The sequence below is a fragment of the Clupea harengus genome, chromosome 2 (genome assembly GCF_900700415.2).
Source record: "Clupea harengus chromosome 2, Ch_v2.0.2, whole genome shotgun sequence".
Taxonomy (NCBI): domain Eukaryota; kingdom Metazoa; phylum Chordata; class Actinopteri; order Clupeiformes; family Clupeidae; genus Clupea; species Clupea harengus.
This window is the reverse complement of record NC_045153.1, coordinates 18,631,438-18,648,435: the sequence shown is the minus strand read 5'-3', so window position 1 is coordinate 18,648,435 and position 16,998 is coordinate 18,631,438. Positions and strand designations below refer to the sequence as shown.

The window sequence follows — 16,998 nt, the reverse complement described above, 5'->3', positions numbered from 1 at the left end:
TCTGCTTCCTGGGCACCATCATCTCCCAATCTCACCAAAAGAGCTCAACAGAGGATGTACTTCCTGCGGCAGCTGAAGAAGTTCCACCTGCCAAAGACAATGATGGTGCACTTCTACACCTGCATCATTGAGTCCATCCTCACCTCCTCCATCACCATCTGGTACGCTGCTGCCACTGCCAATGACAAAGGCAGACTGCAGCGTATAATCCGTTCTGTTGAGAAGGTGATTGGCTGCAATCTTCCATCTCTTCAGGACCTGTTCGCCTCTAGGACCCTGAGGCGGGCAGGTAAGATTATGGCCGATCCCTCCCACCCGGGTCACAAACTCTTTGAGGTTCTTCCCTCCGGCAAGAGGATGCGGTCCATCAGGACCAAAACCTCACGCCACAAAACCAGCTTCTTCCCGGCTGCAGTTGGCCTTATTAACAAGGCCCGGGACCCCCACCTGACCTGGACTCTTATCCCACCCCCACACCTCAAGTCTGTGTTACATTAACACACATTACATTGCACATTGCTCATTCACATTGCACTCCTGTTTTGCATTTTGCATTCTACTTTCCACTTTATTTTTTAATATTCATTGTTTATATATTTGTATCGTATATATTGTGTTTTTTTTGTTCTTATGTGTAGTACTTTTCTTATGTGTATTACTTATTTGTGTTTTTATGTTTTATGTTATGTGTAGTACTTATTGTGTTTTTATGTTTACTGTATGCACTTATACACCAGAAAAAAATCCAGGTAGGTGTAAACCTACTTGGCAATAAATCCAATTCTGATTCTGATTCTACTGACAAAACAAATTTACCACTCAATGTTTCCTGTAATTAGCTTCTGATTGGCTGGTGTGCTCTATCAATTATGTTTGTGCTGTACTCTTCAAAATATAGGTTATACTTCTGTGTCAACAATGTCAACACAAAAAAATTGCCAGTTCATAAGGTACACCTACGAAAACGAATTAAGTCTAATACAACAATCCTACTATAAATCCGCCCTTAATGACTGTTATAATGTTTAAGTTTATCTTTATAAAATGTAAGAGAGGTGGCGATTCAACTGTAGGCTATGTTCATTTTGGAGGATGTAGTTTGTGGTGCTATTAAACTGTACACACAAGTGTTTCTGTTATTTAGCCTGGCCTCACAGATTGAGGCTGACTTTACTAAGCTTTCCCCCAGCATGTGCTGTGAATGGTAAAGTCTGTCCTCAATAATTGGAAAGATCATATCATAGAACTGACGGGTATCTTGCGTATACCGCCTCATCAACAGGTTTGTAAACTCTCTCATAAAGAAATAGAAATGCGGATGTGTTGACAGCTAGACCCAATAAAAATGTGGGATACCAAACTTCATTTTTTTTTTCAAGTTTTCTGTTTTAGTTAAAAGAAGAAAAAAAGAGAATTGGTGTAATTATTCAATATTATAGTAATATCATATTCCGAATTCCACCTGATTTGACCTGTCTCAGCAGCTTTATTAAACATATCCCTGTGTCATTAACCTGATCAATGGTTGTGATGAGAGGCAGATGGGCTGTTTAATTTACACATGGACCAAGAAATAAGTATATAAATGAAGTAATAAATATGTAAAGGAATAAAACAATAGATACAAAGCGCGCAATCTTTTATATTCTATGTGCTGTACCTTCATACGTTTATTTCATCAGGATTTTTTTTTTTTTATCGCAAATTTCAGACTTTTATCGTGACACGCACTTCCTGTCCTTCTTCACAAGAGGCGGATTCGGATATGTTCTTCAGGCCTTCCGGGATTTGTTGATACGCACCACGAAAATGGCGAAGATCGCCAAAACACACGAAGGTAATAATACATTTTAAAAGTGTTATGTGGATCAGTGGACTTGGGGTGTTTATATTGTGCGTGCTAGTGCTTTCATTACAGTTTGACATAATTCAATGAATTCACGATGCTTTCGAATGCGTTAAGTAGTCAATTCACGGTGGTGAGATTACGGGTGAATAGATAATGGCGTCAAGACAACGTAGCTAGCTAGCATAGCGTGGTTGTCAGCGTTGATGCTGCGCATTCAGAATTGCATTTAACGTTACTTGAGAAGTTATGCACTTTGATATGTTCATGACCTACTGTCTAGTTTGATATGTTGAACGTCTTTCTTTGCAAATACACATTTTCACCATAATTTAAGAAAATGCAAGGCATCACCGTAATCATAACGTGTCCAATGTTAGCTAAGTTAGCTACTCCTGGCTAGCCTGTTCAATCCTGTTACTCCAAAATGGCGCATGGAACTTGGTATTCAATCTGAAATTGTGACAATTACATTTAAATCTAAATTGCATCAAGGCGCTGAAATACACTACACAGTTGATGTTTGGCGAGATGATGACTAATTAAAACTAAAGTACGATGTGTAAGTTAACCATCCAGCTAGCATTACTGGAGGATAGCTAGCTACTAACATTAAGGCCCATGTTTAGATTTGACGTTACAACTGGCGGTCTGCATGGCTAGCCAATAGCCATGGTCAATTACATCAGAATAAACCTGGTTTTACCAATAAATCCGAACCTCCGTTAGATGGGTAATGAACTGATGTAACGTTAAATGAAAATTTAAACTGCATGATGAGTTGGTGTAACGGAGAAGTTGATTCCAACGAAATGAGAACGACTACTTAGCACAGTTCGATGCCCCTAATAGTCAAAGTAGCCTTGCGTTGTGATCACCTGTGTTTGCGGCGAAGTTTAAATGACTTCATCAAGCCCATCATCTTGGTGAGACTGTCTCGAATATTTACGTAAAGTTAGCCAATATAACGATAGTGTGTATGGAATGTATTGGATATCTAGATTCCTGTAGACTGGCATTAAAGCACAAATTCATCACTTTAGATTCTGATGCAAGACACGGTGATAATAGTTGTAGACTTGAAACCTGCTGAAACGTATAATTTAGATGGTCTAAACTACTTACTTAAGAATTTGAAGGCAATTACTAACAATGTAGTGATAAAAGCCCTCTCAATTTTCCTTATGTATCTGTGGTCACTGAAGTCTTGCTCTCTGTCATCCGCAGACATAGAGGCGCAGATCCTGGAAATCCAGGGGATGAAAGCCGCCCTGGTGGAGAAAGGAGAAGAGGGTGTGGGGCTTGATTCCACTGGATACTACGACCAGGAGATCTACGGAGGTAGTGACAGCCGCTTTGCAGGATACGTCACCTCCATCGCTGCCAATGAACAGGAGGATGTAAGTCTATCAACATCACTTTCTTACAAAGCCCTCTGGTCAGGTTTTATTCCACTTCTGAAGTGTTGAGGGGGACCTGCTTATTCTGATGTCCATGTGTGTTGGTTGTGGAGATGTGTACAAGTTGGGATAGCCGGGTGCTGCTAGGTTTAACACTCTCTCTCTCTTTTGTAGGACGATGAGGAAGACTCTTCTACCAGTTTACTGGGTCAAAAGAAACCAGGGTACCATGCTCCGGTGGCGATACTCAATTCGATACCACAGTCAGATGAGCAGGTGAGCAAAATTCTTACTTGAAGTGTGGTATGAACTACTACAAAGGAGTTCTCTATGCTGTGCAGAATAAGGTTGTTGGTCCATTAACTGGATTTTGTGCCATTTTTGTGTCGAACATGAAATAGTTGGTTTTTGAAATCCTCTAAAGAAAACCTTATTTTTTTCTGGCTCCTGCAGTATGATCCATTTGCGGAGCACCGGCCACAGAAGATCGTGGACCGAGAGGACGAGTATAAAGCCCGCAGGCGACAGATGATCATCTCTCCAGAGCGACTCGACCCATTTGCAGATGGTAAATTTCATACCACTTCTCCTCCCGCTGCAATGTTTGTCCTCCTTCCATCTTGATGTGCACTTCTTGTTCCTATGCTCCCCCACCCCGCCCTCTCAGCCAGTTACCAAAATCCACCTGTGGTCCAAACCAGGCGTTTCCTCTGGTGCTTAACCCTTCGAGCACCGCCTAACATCTTGCTCCCCAGACAGACTTTCCCTTCGTATCTCTCCTTCTTTTGGCAAGGAACAGATGGGTGTACTCTCCCTCCACGGCTCTTCATTTTAAAACTTCCAAAATTTGTGTAAAAGGTTGATTTTTCAAACCAGATGCCGAGGATATTTGTGGCTGTTGGTATCTTGATTGACAAAAGTTGTAAAATTGTAAAGATCGCCTTTGCAAATGGTAGACGGGGAGAGGTGCAGTATGTTTTTGGGGAGTGGTAGTTGGGTGTCGCCTTTTTTAAAGCGTGCCTAACCAGACGTGGGTTGCAGGTAGGTGTGTTCATGTGGGTCTCGAAGGGTTAATGGATCTGGGTGGAAATGTGAGTTTTTCATGATGTATGGTTTATAAGGTAAAGCAGGGCATTTATATTCAGATATGCAATAAGCCTGTTAATCTAAGGAAAATGACACAGTGACAGAGTGCTTGACCACTTGGTCACTTTGGCTCTCTGACTTGGACAACAAATATCGCCCTCACCCCTCACGGCATTAGTCAGCTGCACATTATAGGTCTGGGTTCTGAGCCAGTGGAACAAAGATGTGCTCGTAGTCTATTTTTATCCGACCTCTTAACATCTTCATGTAGGCTATATGTATAATCCAGCCAATAATCCAATTTGATCGCTAGCAAACCTTGTATATGACTTCACTGTTGAGTGGCATAGCATTAATTAGCACATGATTCCTATTGTACCAATGCAGTAGACTGTAGAGAAAGAGTTTTCCATTATATCCATACTGCAATTGACTTATAACATGAGGAACCTCTCATAGAATATGCGATTCCACTGTGTGCTGATCCTACCCACCTAATAAGGTTGTTCTGCACTCCGTGTCAAACATAATGCCCCTCTTAAATTAAGGTCACATCAGCCCTTGTGGCTTTTTGTGCTGTTATACAGTTCAGCCCCTAGTTGGCTGCCTTTTCTTCAGTGGCTGAAGTCATGCCATGACCACCTATGGTACAATGGCTATGCGATGCCAAGTATTGATCCCTCTTGCCGTCATGTGATAGTGCTGCATATCAGGGTCATATAAAGTGTTCAGTTGTCCAGTGATGGTGCACTGCTCATATGACAAAAAGTGGGGCACATGGGAACAGCACTCCTGAGAAAACATTCACGTTTTCGTCCATGTCACTGAAAGACAGATTATCCCGTAGTATGTAACATTTCCAGTCGAGAGGAATGGGATGTCAGCAGTGGCTCTGTTGGCAGTTACACTTTCCAGTCCGTTTACATTTCACAATAGTCTCAGAAGACACCATGTGGGCCTTCTGCCACTGGAAGTAGCTGTTTTTGTCTTCCAGACTGGGACAGGAAGTCCAGAAATGGCCGGAATTTTAATTTTATTTTCGGATTTCTGATGGTAGCTTACACCGAGGGTATATACACAACAGTGGACATTGGGTTTCTACTCTCTGACAGTATATTATCTGGCCTTATTTTACAAATAGTGTTCATTCTCAGATGCATTTTTCCCAGACCTCCCCACTGGCTGTCTATGCACAAAGCTTTACAGTAGTTAAAAGGGGAAACCCACACCCAGCAGTAACAGACAACGATAGGCTGACCTTAGAGCCTCAGTGAATCTCATGTAAGGGACGATCAGCCTGCATGTAGTTAGCTGGAGGTAGTCACCATCTGCTGTATGCAAAATTGTTGTTGTAAATATTTCCATTTTACATCAATTGTAAAATAGAAATATGTCATTTCAAAAATCTGTGTACCACAAATAAACCGGCCCATACTAACTGTCCTTAATTTCTCTCCTACAGCAGTACTGCTTTGCCAGTCCTGTCTGCACTCTCTTAAGGGTGCAGCAACTCATCCTGTGTAGGTTATGGTGAACAAAGCACAGAAGAGGGGTTTTTCTTTTTGCTAGTCATATCAGGGCCCTTGGAAAACATTATTTGGCCATTAACACACAGGCCACTGTCAGAGAAATGCTCTGTGTTTTAGTGATGACTATAAATATGAGTGTATATTTATATCAGAGCTGCAAGATGGAATTGCCCCCACTCATTACTTTAATATAGACACAAGCCTTAAGTGTCCCAAAGAAGAGGAAGTGAAGCATCCCAAATTATCAGTCAAATGGAATTTCAAATCAAATTGCTCTGTAATTTCCTTAGTCTTCATCTCAGTTCAGTAATTAAAAAAAAAACAAAACAATTTAGTCTTTTTCCTCTCTCTCATTGAGGTGTTAGTAAAAGGAGTTTTTTTTTTTTCTTTTTTCTGAGTGACGTTCACATCACAGGTGGTATGCTTTTGTGTGTGAGTTCCAACCCTTTTCCAAAGTGTTACTAATGGTAAAGAGACATTTTCTAGGCTTCTTTTCTGCCGGTTGAAGTCTGACTGCAGATGGACCCTTGGCACTGAAAGTGTACGTATTCTGGAGAGCACAGCCCAGGACCCCCCTGCACCAATGATGGCTATATCCTCTCCTTATCACCTCTTAAAAAGACAAAAAAGCAAACTCAATGTACCTGCCTGTTGTAATGTATCAGAGCCATGACTGTATGTAGCTGTATGTAGGGCTGTTTTTTTTTTCTTCCCTTGTGACCGAGCTGTAATGAACACCAAAGGAAAGTAAAGTAAAGAGACTCACTGACTGTAAAGTGAAGGGCTAGGTGGCTGTCTTGTGATGTTTGCTGATGTGTGTGTGTGTGGGTGCAACCGTTGCAGCTCATATCCGTTTAACCGTCTGGTATGTATGTTGGTGCTCTTTCGAATAGGGGGGAAAACGCCAGACCCAAAGCAGCAGGCTAGGACCTACATGGACGTCATGAGGGAGCAGCACCTGAGCAAGGAAGAGGTAGGGTGTCTTCTTTACTACACCACTGGTCTCAACTTCACGTCGGAATACATTATAGTTTCGCTAAATTTAAACACTGATGCTGCTCTAGTTGCTTCTCATGAGACATGGGACTGTTAGTTATTATCTGCTATTTTCAACAGAGAGCTTTATTTTGTGGTAAATATAAAATGCCGCCTGGTATTAACTGAGTTATTACACATGGAGTAACGTACCAGACGTTGATGTACTAGACTCTGTGCTGTCATGAAGGTCCCCACTAATGCGCTGTTTGTCCATCTCTGCAGAAAGAGATCAGGCTGCAGATGGCAGAGAAGGCCAAGTCCGGAGACCTGAAAGTAGTGAACGGCTCTGGTAAAGAAGCCCCTGCCAAGCGCAAGCGCCGCTGGGATCAGACCGCTGAACCCACAACACCCAGCAATGGCACCCCCAAGAAAATGTCCAGCTGGGACCAGGCCGATGCCGGCGGCGAGGTAACCTCCTAATCTGGGAATAATCTGGGATTAACTCAATAACTGCCCTGCGGTTTTGCCTAGTGATATTTATTAGCATGCCTCGGAGGTTGTGGGATTCTTCCTTTTGTCCTTACTGTTGCTGTCTGCTACCGCTGCTTATGTGTGTTGGTCTTCTCCATTCAGACACCGGGACACACACCTGGACACACTCCTTCCAACAGCCGCTGGGATGAGACCCCGGGGCGCCCCAAGGGCAGCGAGACGCCCGGCGCCACCCCCAGTAGCCGCATGTGGGAGCCCACACCCAGTCACACACCTGCCGGCGCTGCCACGCCCGGAAGAGATGCCACCCCAGGCCACGGGGGCACCACACCAAGCGCTCGCAAAAACCGCTGGGACGAAACGCCAAAGACAGAGAGAGGTGAGAGAAGCACCCCCTCACATCAGTCACACTCTTGGCATTCTTCGTTTTGCCATATAGGGGCAAAGCGCAAAAGGTGTGTTTCCAAACTGATCTTTTCTCCACAAACTCCCATTTTCCAGAGACCCCAGGCCACGGCAGTGGCTGGGCCGAGACGCCTCGCACAGACAGGGGCGACGAGTCTGTGGGGGAGACGCCCACCCCCGGCGCCAGCAAGAGGAAGTCCCGCTGGGACGAAACCCCTGCCAGCCAGATGGGCTCCTCCACCCCTCTGCTCACGCCTGGAAAAACACCCATCGGCACGCCAGCCATGCACATGGCCACCCCCACCCCAGGTGCGTGTCTTAGCTCATCAAGTGTTTCGTACAAGTATTAAGTACACAGGGGGTCAGGGAAGTTGTAGTAGTTGGGTGCATTTATTTATTTTCATGACCATGGTTGTAGCATGCGTGTTGAAAGGCGCTTGTTGTGCTTCCAGGTCACCTGATGAGCATGACCCCAGAGCAGCTGCAGGCCTGGCGCTGGGAGAGGGAGATAGATGAGAGGAACCGCCCTCTGACTGACGATGAGCTGGACGCCATGTTCCCAGAGGGATACAAGGTACCGTATAGCACACCTGCCTTTTGCCCATAATTCCCCTCCCATTGCTTCTTGACATTAGTAAGTATTCGGTGAGTTTCTCACTTCATTGCTTACATGTCTCCAGGTCCTGCCACCACCCGCGGGCTACGTTCCCATCCGCACCCCAGCCCGCAAGCTCTCAGCCACCCCCACTCCCATCGGGGGCATGACTGGCTTCCACATGCAGACGGAGGACCGCTCCATGAAGCAGATCAGCGACCAGCCCTCCGGCAACCTGCCCTTCCTCAAGCCAGATGACATCCAGTACTTTGACAAACTCTTGGTGAGTTTCGGTTCGGACTCAGAGGAGTTGGTTTTCGCTGACAGGTCAGCGGAGGTGGGTCGTGTTTGTTCTAACATGAAGCCTGTTGTTGTTTCAGGTGGAGGTGGATGAGTCCACTCTGAGCCCAGAGGAACAGAAGGAGCGCAAGATCATGAAGCTGCTGCTGAAGATCAAAAACGGAACACCACCCATGAGAAAGGTGAGTGCTCCCTACTGTCCCTTCCCCCACCCCTCACCCTCATTACTCTTTCTGCCAAGGATAATCCACTAAGCTGTGCTAAAATCTTGGGTTCTCCGTGTCCTTCCAGGCTGCTCTGAGGCAGATCACAGATAAAGCTCGCGAGTTTGGCGCGGGGCCTCTCTTCAACCAGATCCTGCCCTTGCTCATGTCTCCCACACTGGAGGACCAAGAGCGCCATCTGCTGGTCAAAGTCATTGATCGCATCCTGTACAAACTGGACGACCTGGTCCGACCATATGTACACAAGGTCTGTTGAAAAACCATATCCTGTTGCAAAAGCTTTTCAGTAGACCTCTAGGCTACAGTATTTTGTGGTTAATAACCATTTTAGTGACCCTAAGTTCTGTTCAGATTTGCATATCCTGTAATCGATGACTGTGAAAGGTTTGCTTCTTTGCTGATCTACTCTGACCCCCCTGCTGTACAGATCCTTGTGGTGATTGAGCCCCTGTTGATTGATGAAGATTACTACGCCAGAGTGGAAGGCAGAGAGATCATCTCCAACTTGGCCAAGGTGAGGCCTGGCTTCTCCCTGTATCAGAACTCTTCATTTTAGATCATTTAAATCAAAAGTGAAGACCACACTCACATGTATTGTATGTACAACTATTGAACAAGTATTGAACTCCTGTTCCAGCTTATTTTAAGAGGTACGTCTGGTTGTTTCCCCTAGGCTGCTGGTTTGGCCACCATGATCTCCACCATGAGGCCAGACATTGACAACATGGACGAGTATGTGAGAAACACCACAGCTCGTGCCTTTGCCGTGGTGGCGTCGGCTCTGGGCATCCCCTCCCTGCTCCCCTTCCTCAAGGCCGTGTGCAAGAGCAAGAAGTCCTGGCAGGCTCGCCACACTGGCATCAAGATTGTCCAGCAGATCGCCATCCTCATGGGCTGTGCCATCCTGCCCCATCTCCGCAGCTTGGTGGAGATCATAGAGCACGGTTAGTCATCTGAAGCTAAAGCACAGCTATCCTGTTGTCTGTGAAATTGCCTTGATATTTGCTGCTGTTCAAGCTATTAAGGTGCCTACTATATTTCCTGATGGTCCATTTAATAATATCTGTTACAATTGCTGATGAATTGAGATGGCAAGTGTAACCATCATTCACAGTTTTGGTGGGTAGACACGGACAAATGTATTAAAGGATTTCCTTCTTGTGGCTGTGTGATTAGGTCTGGTTGACGAGCAGCAGAAGGTGCGCACCATCAGTGCCCTGGCTATCGCTGCTCTGGCTGAAGCTGCAACCCCGTACGGTATCGAGTCCTTCGACTCAGTGCTGAAACCCCTCTGGAAGGGTATCAGGCAACACAGAGGAAAGGTGAGTCGAAGATCTCCTGTCAATGAAATACTAAAAGCACACATTTTACTCCTTCGTGTCAGCTAGAAGTGCTAAAGTCTTGTTTGCTCGCAGGGTCTGGCTGCTTTCTTGAAGGCCATTGGCTATCTGATCCCCCTTATGGACGCTGAGTACGCCAACTACTACACCAGGGAAGTGATGCTTATCCTCATCCGAGAGTTCCAGTCTCCTGACGAGGAGATGAAGAAGATTGTGCTCAAGGTGAGTCTTTGCCCCATGTGATCAGTGAGGTTCTACCATTAATTCATTTCTCCCCAGCCTATGCTCAGCCTGGTCAGGTTCAGTGGAATGGCTTGCCTCCTTGACCTTGAATGAAACCCTGTTTATAGACTTTACAGAGACTCCCTAGTCCCTCCTGAGATTGTTCTCAATGCGTTGCACTGCCGTCTTGTGCGGTTTGGGAATATGTGCAGATTATGGCCAATTGAAATCCTAATAAGCCCAACACTTGTTGTGTTCTTGTAGGTGGTGAAGCAGTGCTGTGGCACAGATGGTGTGGAGGCCAACTACATCAAGACGGAGATCCTGCCACCCTTCTTCAAGCACTTCTGGCAGCACAGAATGGCCCTGGACAGGCGCAACTATAGACAGGTATAATCCCCTAGTTGTGAAGAATAGTATTCAAATGAAAACCAGTTTAGAAATGATATGTGGAGTAATTAGTAGTTCATTAAAAGAATAAGGATTGGGATAATGTGCAATTTCTGCAATAATAGAGTTCCATACTTTTGTTAAATGAGTTTAGTTCATATCACTTAAATGCATGTCACCCTACAGCTGGTAGACACCACAGTGGAGCTGGCTAATAAGGTGGGAGCAGCGGAGATCATCTCGCGTATCGTGGACGACCTGAAGGACGAGGCTGAACAGTACAGGAAGATGGTGATGGAGACCATCGAGAAGATCATGGGCAACCTGGGCGCGGCCGACATCGACCACAAGCTGGAGGAGCAGCTGATCGACGGCATCCTGTACGCCTTCCAGGAGCAGACCACTGAGGTGAGACAACCACACCAAAATATCATGGTGCTAAAGCTGTTGTGGAGGAATTGGTGCAATATATTTTGTTCCAAAAACATGCATAGTAATTCATAGCAGTTGAATGAGTGACAGGTGAGCCAGCATTCCCAAAAGGGCTTTCGGTTTGTCTTGCTGCATGAGATTTTGTAAAAAAAATTAACTTCAGACTATTAGAATGAGTGGTAGGTGTGCATGACAGACCATTTCAAGCCTGTTTTCCTAGTACTAGACATAAATACAGAAGCGTATTTGAATTTGATTAATTTCACAACTCGTGTCTGTGTCCCTTCCAGGACTCTGTGATGTTGAATGGGTTTGGTACAGTGGTCAATGCTCTGGGCAAGCGGGTGAAACCCTACCTGCCTCAGATCTGCGGTACCGTCCTCTGGCGTCTCAACAACAAGTCTGCCAAAGTCCGTCAGCAGGCCGCTGACCTCATCTCACGTACCGCTGTGGTGATGAAGACCTGTCAGGAGGTGGGACGCGCACACACACACACACACACACACACACACACACACACACACAGTCTGTGACCTTTCCTGTCTTTGGCCTTTCCTCTCCATGCTAATAATTGTGACCTTATTCCCCATTACAGGAGAAGCTGATGGGTCATTTGGGTGTGGTCCTGTATGAGTACTTGGGAGAGGAGTACCCAGAGGTACTTGGTAGCATCCTCGGAGCCCTGAAGGCCATTGTCAATGTAATCGGTAAGTCATTACCCAAATTCATTGATGGGCTTATTAGTGTGATTGTTATGAAGTGAGTGTAACAGTTGGACGCAAGATCTGTTAAACAACAGTTTGGTCCCCTATTTGCACAACATATTGATTTTGAATGCTTTAACCCTGCAGGTATGCATAAGATGACCCCGCCTATCAAAGATTTGCTCCCTCGTCTGACTCCCATTCTGAAGAACAGACACGAGAAGGTGCAGGAGAACTGTATCGATCTGGTGGGCAGAATCGCTGACAGGTCAGTACAGCCCAGAGTAATTCCCACTCTGACTTTTAGGAATGATGACCGGAAATGATGGTCGAAAATAATTTAATTATTCTCATAGGAAATTACTAATGTATCCGCAGCTGTTTGTACATTACAGCTTACAGTAAATGAAGAGTGTGTGTGTGTGTGTGTGTGTGTGTGTGGATATAGATATATATACCAGTGTTTATCCAGTGAAATATGGCAGTATTTCCACTGTGAATTGTGTGGCCCTGGGCAAGGCTTAAGTGCTGGTCTCATGTTGCAGGGGTGCTGAGTATGTGTCTGCCCGTGAGTGGATGCGCATCTGCTTTGAGCTGCTGGAGCTGCTGAAGGCCCACAAGAAGGCCATTCGCAGAGCCACTGTCAACACCTTCGGCTACATTGCCAAAGCCATTGGGTAAGTGTTTTTTTTTCTTTTTTTTTTTTTTCTTTCTCTCGGGCAAACAGTCAAAATACTTTACTTCAAAATACGATATTGACTTCCGTGTTGTAACATGGAATGAGCAGCGTGTGCCTGCCCAATTTGTACCTGTTCATCTTTGCTGTATGCTTAAGGTACTTTTCTTTATTCAACACTGAGTACAACTCGGGACATTGCCGGACACAGAAATGGCAAATAAAATGTACCTCGTAAATAAAAACTGGGGAGAAGGCTGAAGTCTTGGGTGTGGTACCTCTGCCTGGAGCTGCGTCTCGCTGCCAGACGATCTTGCAAGCCTGCTTTTAGTGCTTCTCACAGATATGACATAAGCGATGCATTCTGTCCTAAGAAGAGAATTTGCGCAAGTTTTGTTATGGCGACGACTACTTTAGAGCAAGTTATGTCCTATGAGTCACACGATAAATCTACACGTGTGGTTGAAGATGGTCTAACTGACCACAGTGACGGACTGGTCAACTTCGTAGGCAAGTTATGCTCAGCTGCATAAGCAGAAATGCTGTTTCTGTTCAAGGAGACTCTAGCATATACAAAGCACTAATCCACCTGATTCATACATCGCTGTAGTCTTTTTGTAGGCTTGCCAAGTTGTTGCTGAATGTTTTCGAGTCAGGGAAACTCTCACGTATTTTGCGTCATCTGAAGTTTAAACAAAGCCAAGCTTGCTGACATATGTCCTGGGACAGGCGCTGGCAGTGACAGGTGCTCCTTCCCTCCAGCCAGTCAAGTATTCTGGTCTTGCCCTGAGCTTGACAGCAACTGGGCAGATTTTTTAAAACTATTAGTGAGGTTCTTGTGGTGATATTGAGACCTTGCCTGCTTAAGGCTGTATTTGGTGTAGTAGATGACTCTGAGTTTAAATGCAAACCAGTCCGATATCATTACATTCAGATCGCTTTTGCTTGTGGGAGAAATTTGTTTATCTGGAAATCTACCACTCCTCCATGTGCTGTTTCTTTGCTGGAGGACATATTGTGTTTTCTAAAACTAGAAAAAGGTTAAGTTTACCCTGAGGGGGTTTGTGGGGAAAATATGAACCTGTCATCATACTTTGAGAATCTTGGGGAACTACCCACTGGATGAGGCCATGTGATTGTAATTGGGGATTTGCTTTACACGAATATTGATTACCTCACAGCATTGTAAATGAGTGGATTCTGAGCCATCTGACGTGTTGTGGATGTGTGTGTGTGCCTGTGCCTTGGAAGGGTGTAGAGAAATGGCTGTGAAATGTTGTCTGGTGAGCACATTAGTTGCCAAGGTGTATTCGGGGAGGGTGGTTGAGGGGAATCTTGTTAAACAAAATGGAGGGAAACATAATGAATTGCCTAACCTGTTTTGTATCATTCCTTTAATATCAATATTTATAATGTAATATATTTTACAATAATGTAATATAATTAGATGGACACAATAAAAAACAAAAAGGAGTAGAATGGTTAAGTTTGGAGCTTCACTGATTGATTACGGCAGTCTAATGAGCAAGTAAAAATTGACGCTTGTTTTCTCTCCCTTAAGTCCTCACGATGTGTTGGCCACGCTGCTCAACAACCTGAAGGTGCAGGAACGTCAGAACCGCGTGTGCACGACGGTAGCTATCGCCATCGTCGCCGAGACGTGTTCCCCCTTCACCGTGCTCCCAGCTCTGATGAACGAGTACAGGGTTCCGGAGCTCAACGTGCAGAACGGCGTGCTCAAATCGCTCTCCTTTCTGTTTGAGTACATCGGCGAGATGGGCAAGGACTACATCTACGCCGTCACGCCCCTCCTGGAGGACGCGCTCATGGACAGGTGAGGAGGCCTGCGTCTGTACTGAGTTGGCAAGCCCATACATTACAAGTCCCTCCAGGGAAAGTCAATCAAAATTAGAAAATTGAACAGTGACTTTTGAAGAGTGACTTTTTGGCCATGATTGTTGAATGTTGAACATTGTAAAACAGTAACTTGTCAACCCTGGTGAACAGTCTTCACCCGCCCACTGACCCATCTCTTGTGTGCTCCCTTCAGAGACCTGGTGCACAGGCAGACGGCCAGCGCCGTGGTGCAGCACATGTCCCTGGGCGTGTACGGCTTCGGCTGCGAAGACTCGCTCAACCACCTGCTCAACTACGTGTGGCCCAACGTGTTCGAGACGTCGCCTCACGTCATCCAGGCAGTGATGGGCGCCCTGGAGGGCCTGCGTGTGGCCATCGGGCCGTGCCGCATGCTTCAGTACTGCCTACAGGTAGGGGCTTCACCCACTGCACCTCCACGGGCCTGTCTGTGCCCTCTGCCGCTCTCACACTGCATCTTTCCTTGACATCTCCCCCCCCCCCCCACAAACACACGGAGTACCAGTCTGAAGCTGTCAGTTTAGTTAAACATCCAACATGTCTTAAGAACATTAGAATGACACTGATTTTAATCCGATGTGCCGGGAGCATGTTAGGCAAAGATGGAGCACCCTTGGTGCAGAGGAGTCCTTCTGGGGTGTTTCAGATGCTAACCTCATGTTTGTCTTCCAACAGGGCCTGTTCCACCCGGCACGAAAGGTGCGAGATGTGTACTGGAAGATCTACAACTCCATCTACATCGGCTCCCAAGACGCCCTCATAGCCCATTACCCATTGGTCTACAATGACGAGAAGAACCCTTTCGTTCGATTTGAGTTGGAGTATTTCATGTGATCACACCAAACCTGAATGTGCACTCTTTCTTTCTCTCTCTCTCTCCTTTGTCCCCTCTCTGTCCATCCTCCCTGGTTTCAAGGACCTCCTCCATTTTTTTATTATTATTACTGTTATTATAGTTCTCCGTTTGTGGGCGACCAACATGCTACACACACACACACACACACACACACACACACACACACTGTAGCCGTAGATTGATTTTTAATAAAGAGAAATGGGGAGATGAAAACGATATGACGCTTCAAGCTTGTAGATGTTTTGTGTTTGGAAAAATGTTTTCAATGAGGAATTGCAGTAGAAGGCAAGTAATTGCAAGAAATATAATAAAAAAAACAGGCAGCAAGTCTTGGTAAGCCTTCTAGTTCTCGTCATGGTTTCTGTGTATTATGGCCTCTAGGAAACGCCCTCCTCACCAGTGCTCATCAATCACCCATCTGTACTTATTGAGATGCTGTTTAATTTGATGGAATAAACATTTGTGTATAAAACTCACAAGGCCTGTGTGGTGTCTGTTTGTAACCCCATTGATGAAAGCGTACTCTACCTCCACTAGTGGTAAGGTGGACAAACTGCAGAACAAGTACACATGAAATTGTTGAAAGACCTAAGCTTTTCAAATCCATGTCCTCTGAGAATGTAGATTTCATTCATTTACAAAGGTCATTGAGGGGTTATAGAATAAACTGTCAGTGTTTTACCCTAAAGGGCCTAGATGTGAGCTTTTTTTATTTATTAATGTATTGTGTACAGACATTATTACATGTTAATTTTGAAGAAGATTTCAGGTTATTCCAAGCTGTGTATTTCCACTTTGTTAATTAGTGTTTGAATTGCTTTACAGAATTGTCACAACCGCACACAACAGACTGTGATGTCATCCCAGTTTGACTGTTCTCCAAGTAACGGACAGTGGCATTTAAATTGGGTCGAACTCTAATGTCCCAGACATATTAAACTATTCCTTTGATCATTTTTTATAAATATTGATAATTTCATTTGACAATGAAAGCTGTCTCAGTTTCAGATGTATCATGTGAATATATCTGAAATATCTCAATTGACTAACTATTATTTTTACAGTTTTACAAAAATTAGCTGTGTAACACGTTGCAACGTAGGTCTGTGCAGTTACCTGTCCATCTGGATTCGATACATATGCCAATAATACAAGGTAAACGAAACACGTCTCGCCATTTCTGTCCAAACCATACATTTGTATCCATATCCGTATTTTAAATAAGCTGTGAAGGGAAAATGTTAGCAATTGAGGTATTATCAATCTACATCCTCATTTCCCACATATTATGATGACAAAAAAGCAAGAGGGGTCTTGCAGAAAGATGAGTGTGTATTTGTACAGAGGCAGGGGTGGTGCTTCTGGGAGCATGTGCCTCTCACCACAGTTACAGGGATGGAATGTGTTTTGACTGGAGCCAGGGACAGTGTTAGCTCTGAGGCCCTCTAGATTAGTGCTGGTGAGCAAGGAAATTGGCATGCTACATTAAACACTACTCTGTCCATTTAGTGTACATGTCTGGTGGTCAGGTGAGCTTTCTGAAGCTTTCACATGGCTGGCAGACACAGCCTCAAAACCCATAAGAAATGTATAGAGCTGACTTATATGTGTCCGTTTTGGACTTGAGACTTGCAAAAGAAAATTGTGA

General features: G+C 44.9%; 1 protein-coding gene across 2 annotated transcripts; it reads left to right on the top strand.

Moving 5' to 3' along the window:
* Positions 1–1,729: 1,729 nt before the first annotated feature.
* On the top strand, positions 1,730–15,826 carry sf3b1 (splicing factor 3b, subunit 1). Of its 2 annotated transcripts, XM_012826552.2 has the most exons (25): positions 1,730–1,837; positions 3,074–3,246; positions 3,421–3,522; positions 3,700–3,814; positions 6,755–6,834; positions 7,122–7,307; positions 7,473–7,710; positions 7,833–8,045; positions 8,189–8,310; positions 8,417–8,614; positions 8,712–8,813; positions 8,923–9,102; positions 9,283–9,369; positions 9,529–9,799; positions 10,032–10,177; positions 10,271–10,417; positions 10,682–10,807; positions 10,994–11,215; positions 11,530–11,712; positions 11,835–11,946; positions 12,091–12,211; positions 12,489–12,620; positions 14,181–14,453; positions 14,670–14,886; positions 15,170–15,826. In XM_012826552.2, the coding sequence occupies exons 1-25, from the start codon at positions 1,810–1,812 to the stop codon at positions 15,326–15,328; spliced, it is 3,933 nt and encodes a 1,310-aa protein (XP_012682006.1). In that variant the 5' UTR covers positions 1,730–1,809; the 3' UTR covers positions 15,329–15,826. The 2 variants fall into 2 exon arrangements, with proteins under 2 accessions (XP_012682006.1, XP_012682007.1); XM_012826553.3 differs by lacking the exons at positions 1,730–1,837; positions 3,074–3,246; positions 3,421–3,522; positions 3,700–3,814 and adding an exon at positions 5,854–6,402.
* The last annotated feature ends 1,172 nt before the right edge of the window (positions 15,827–16,998 follow it).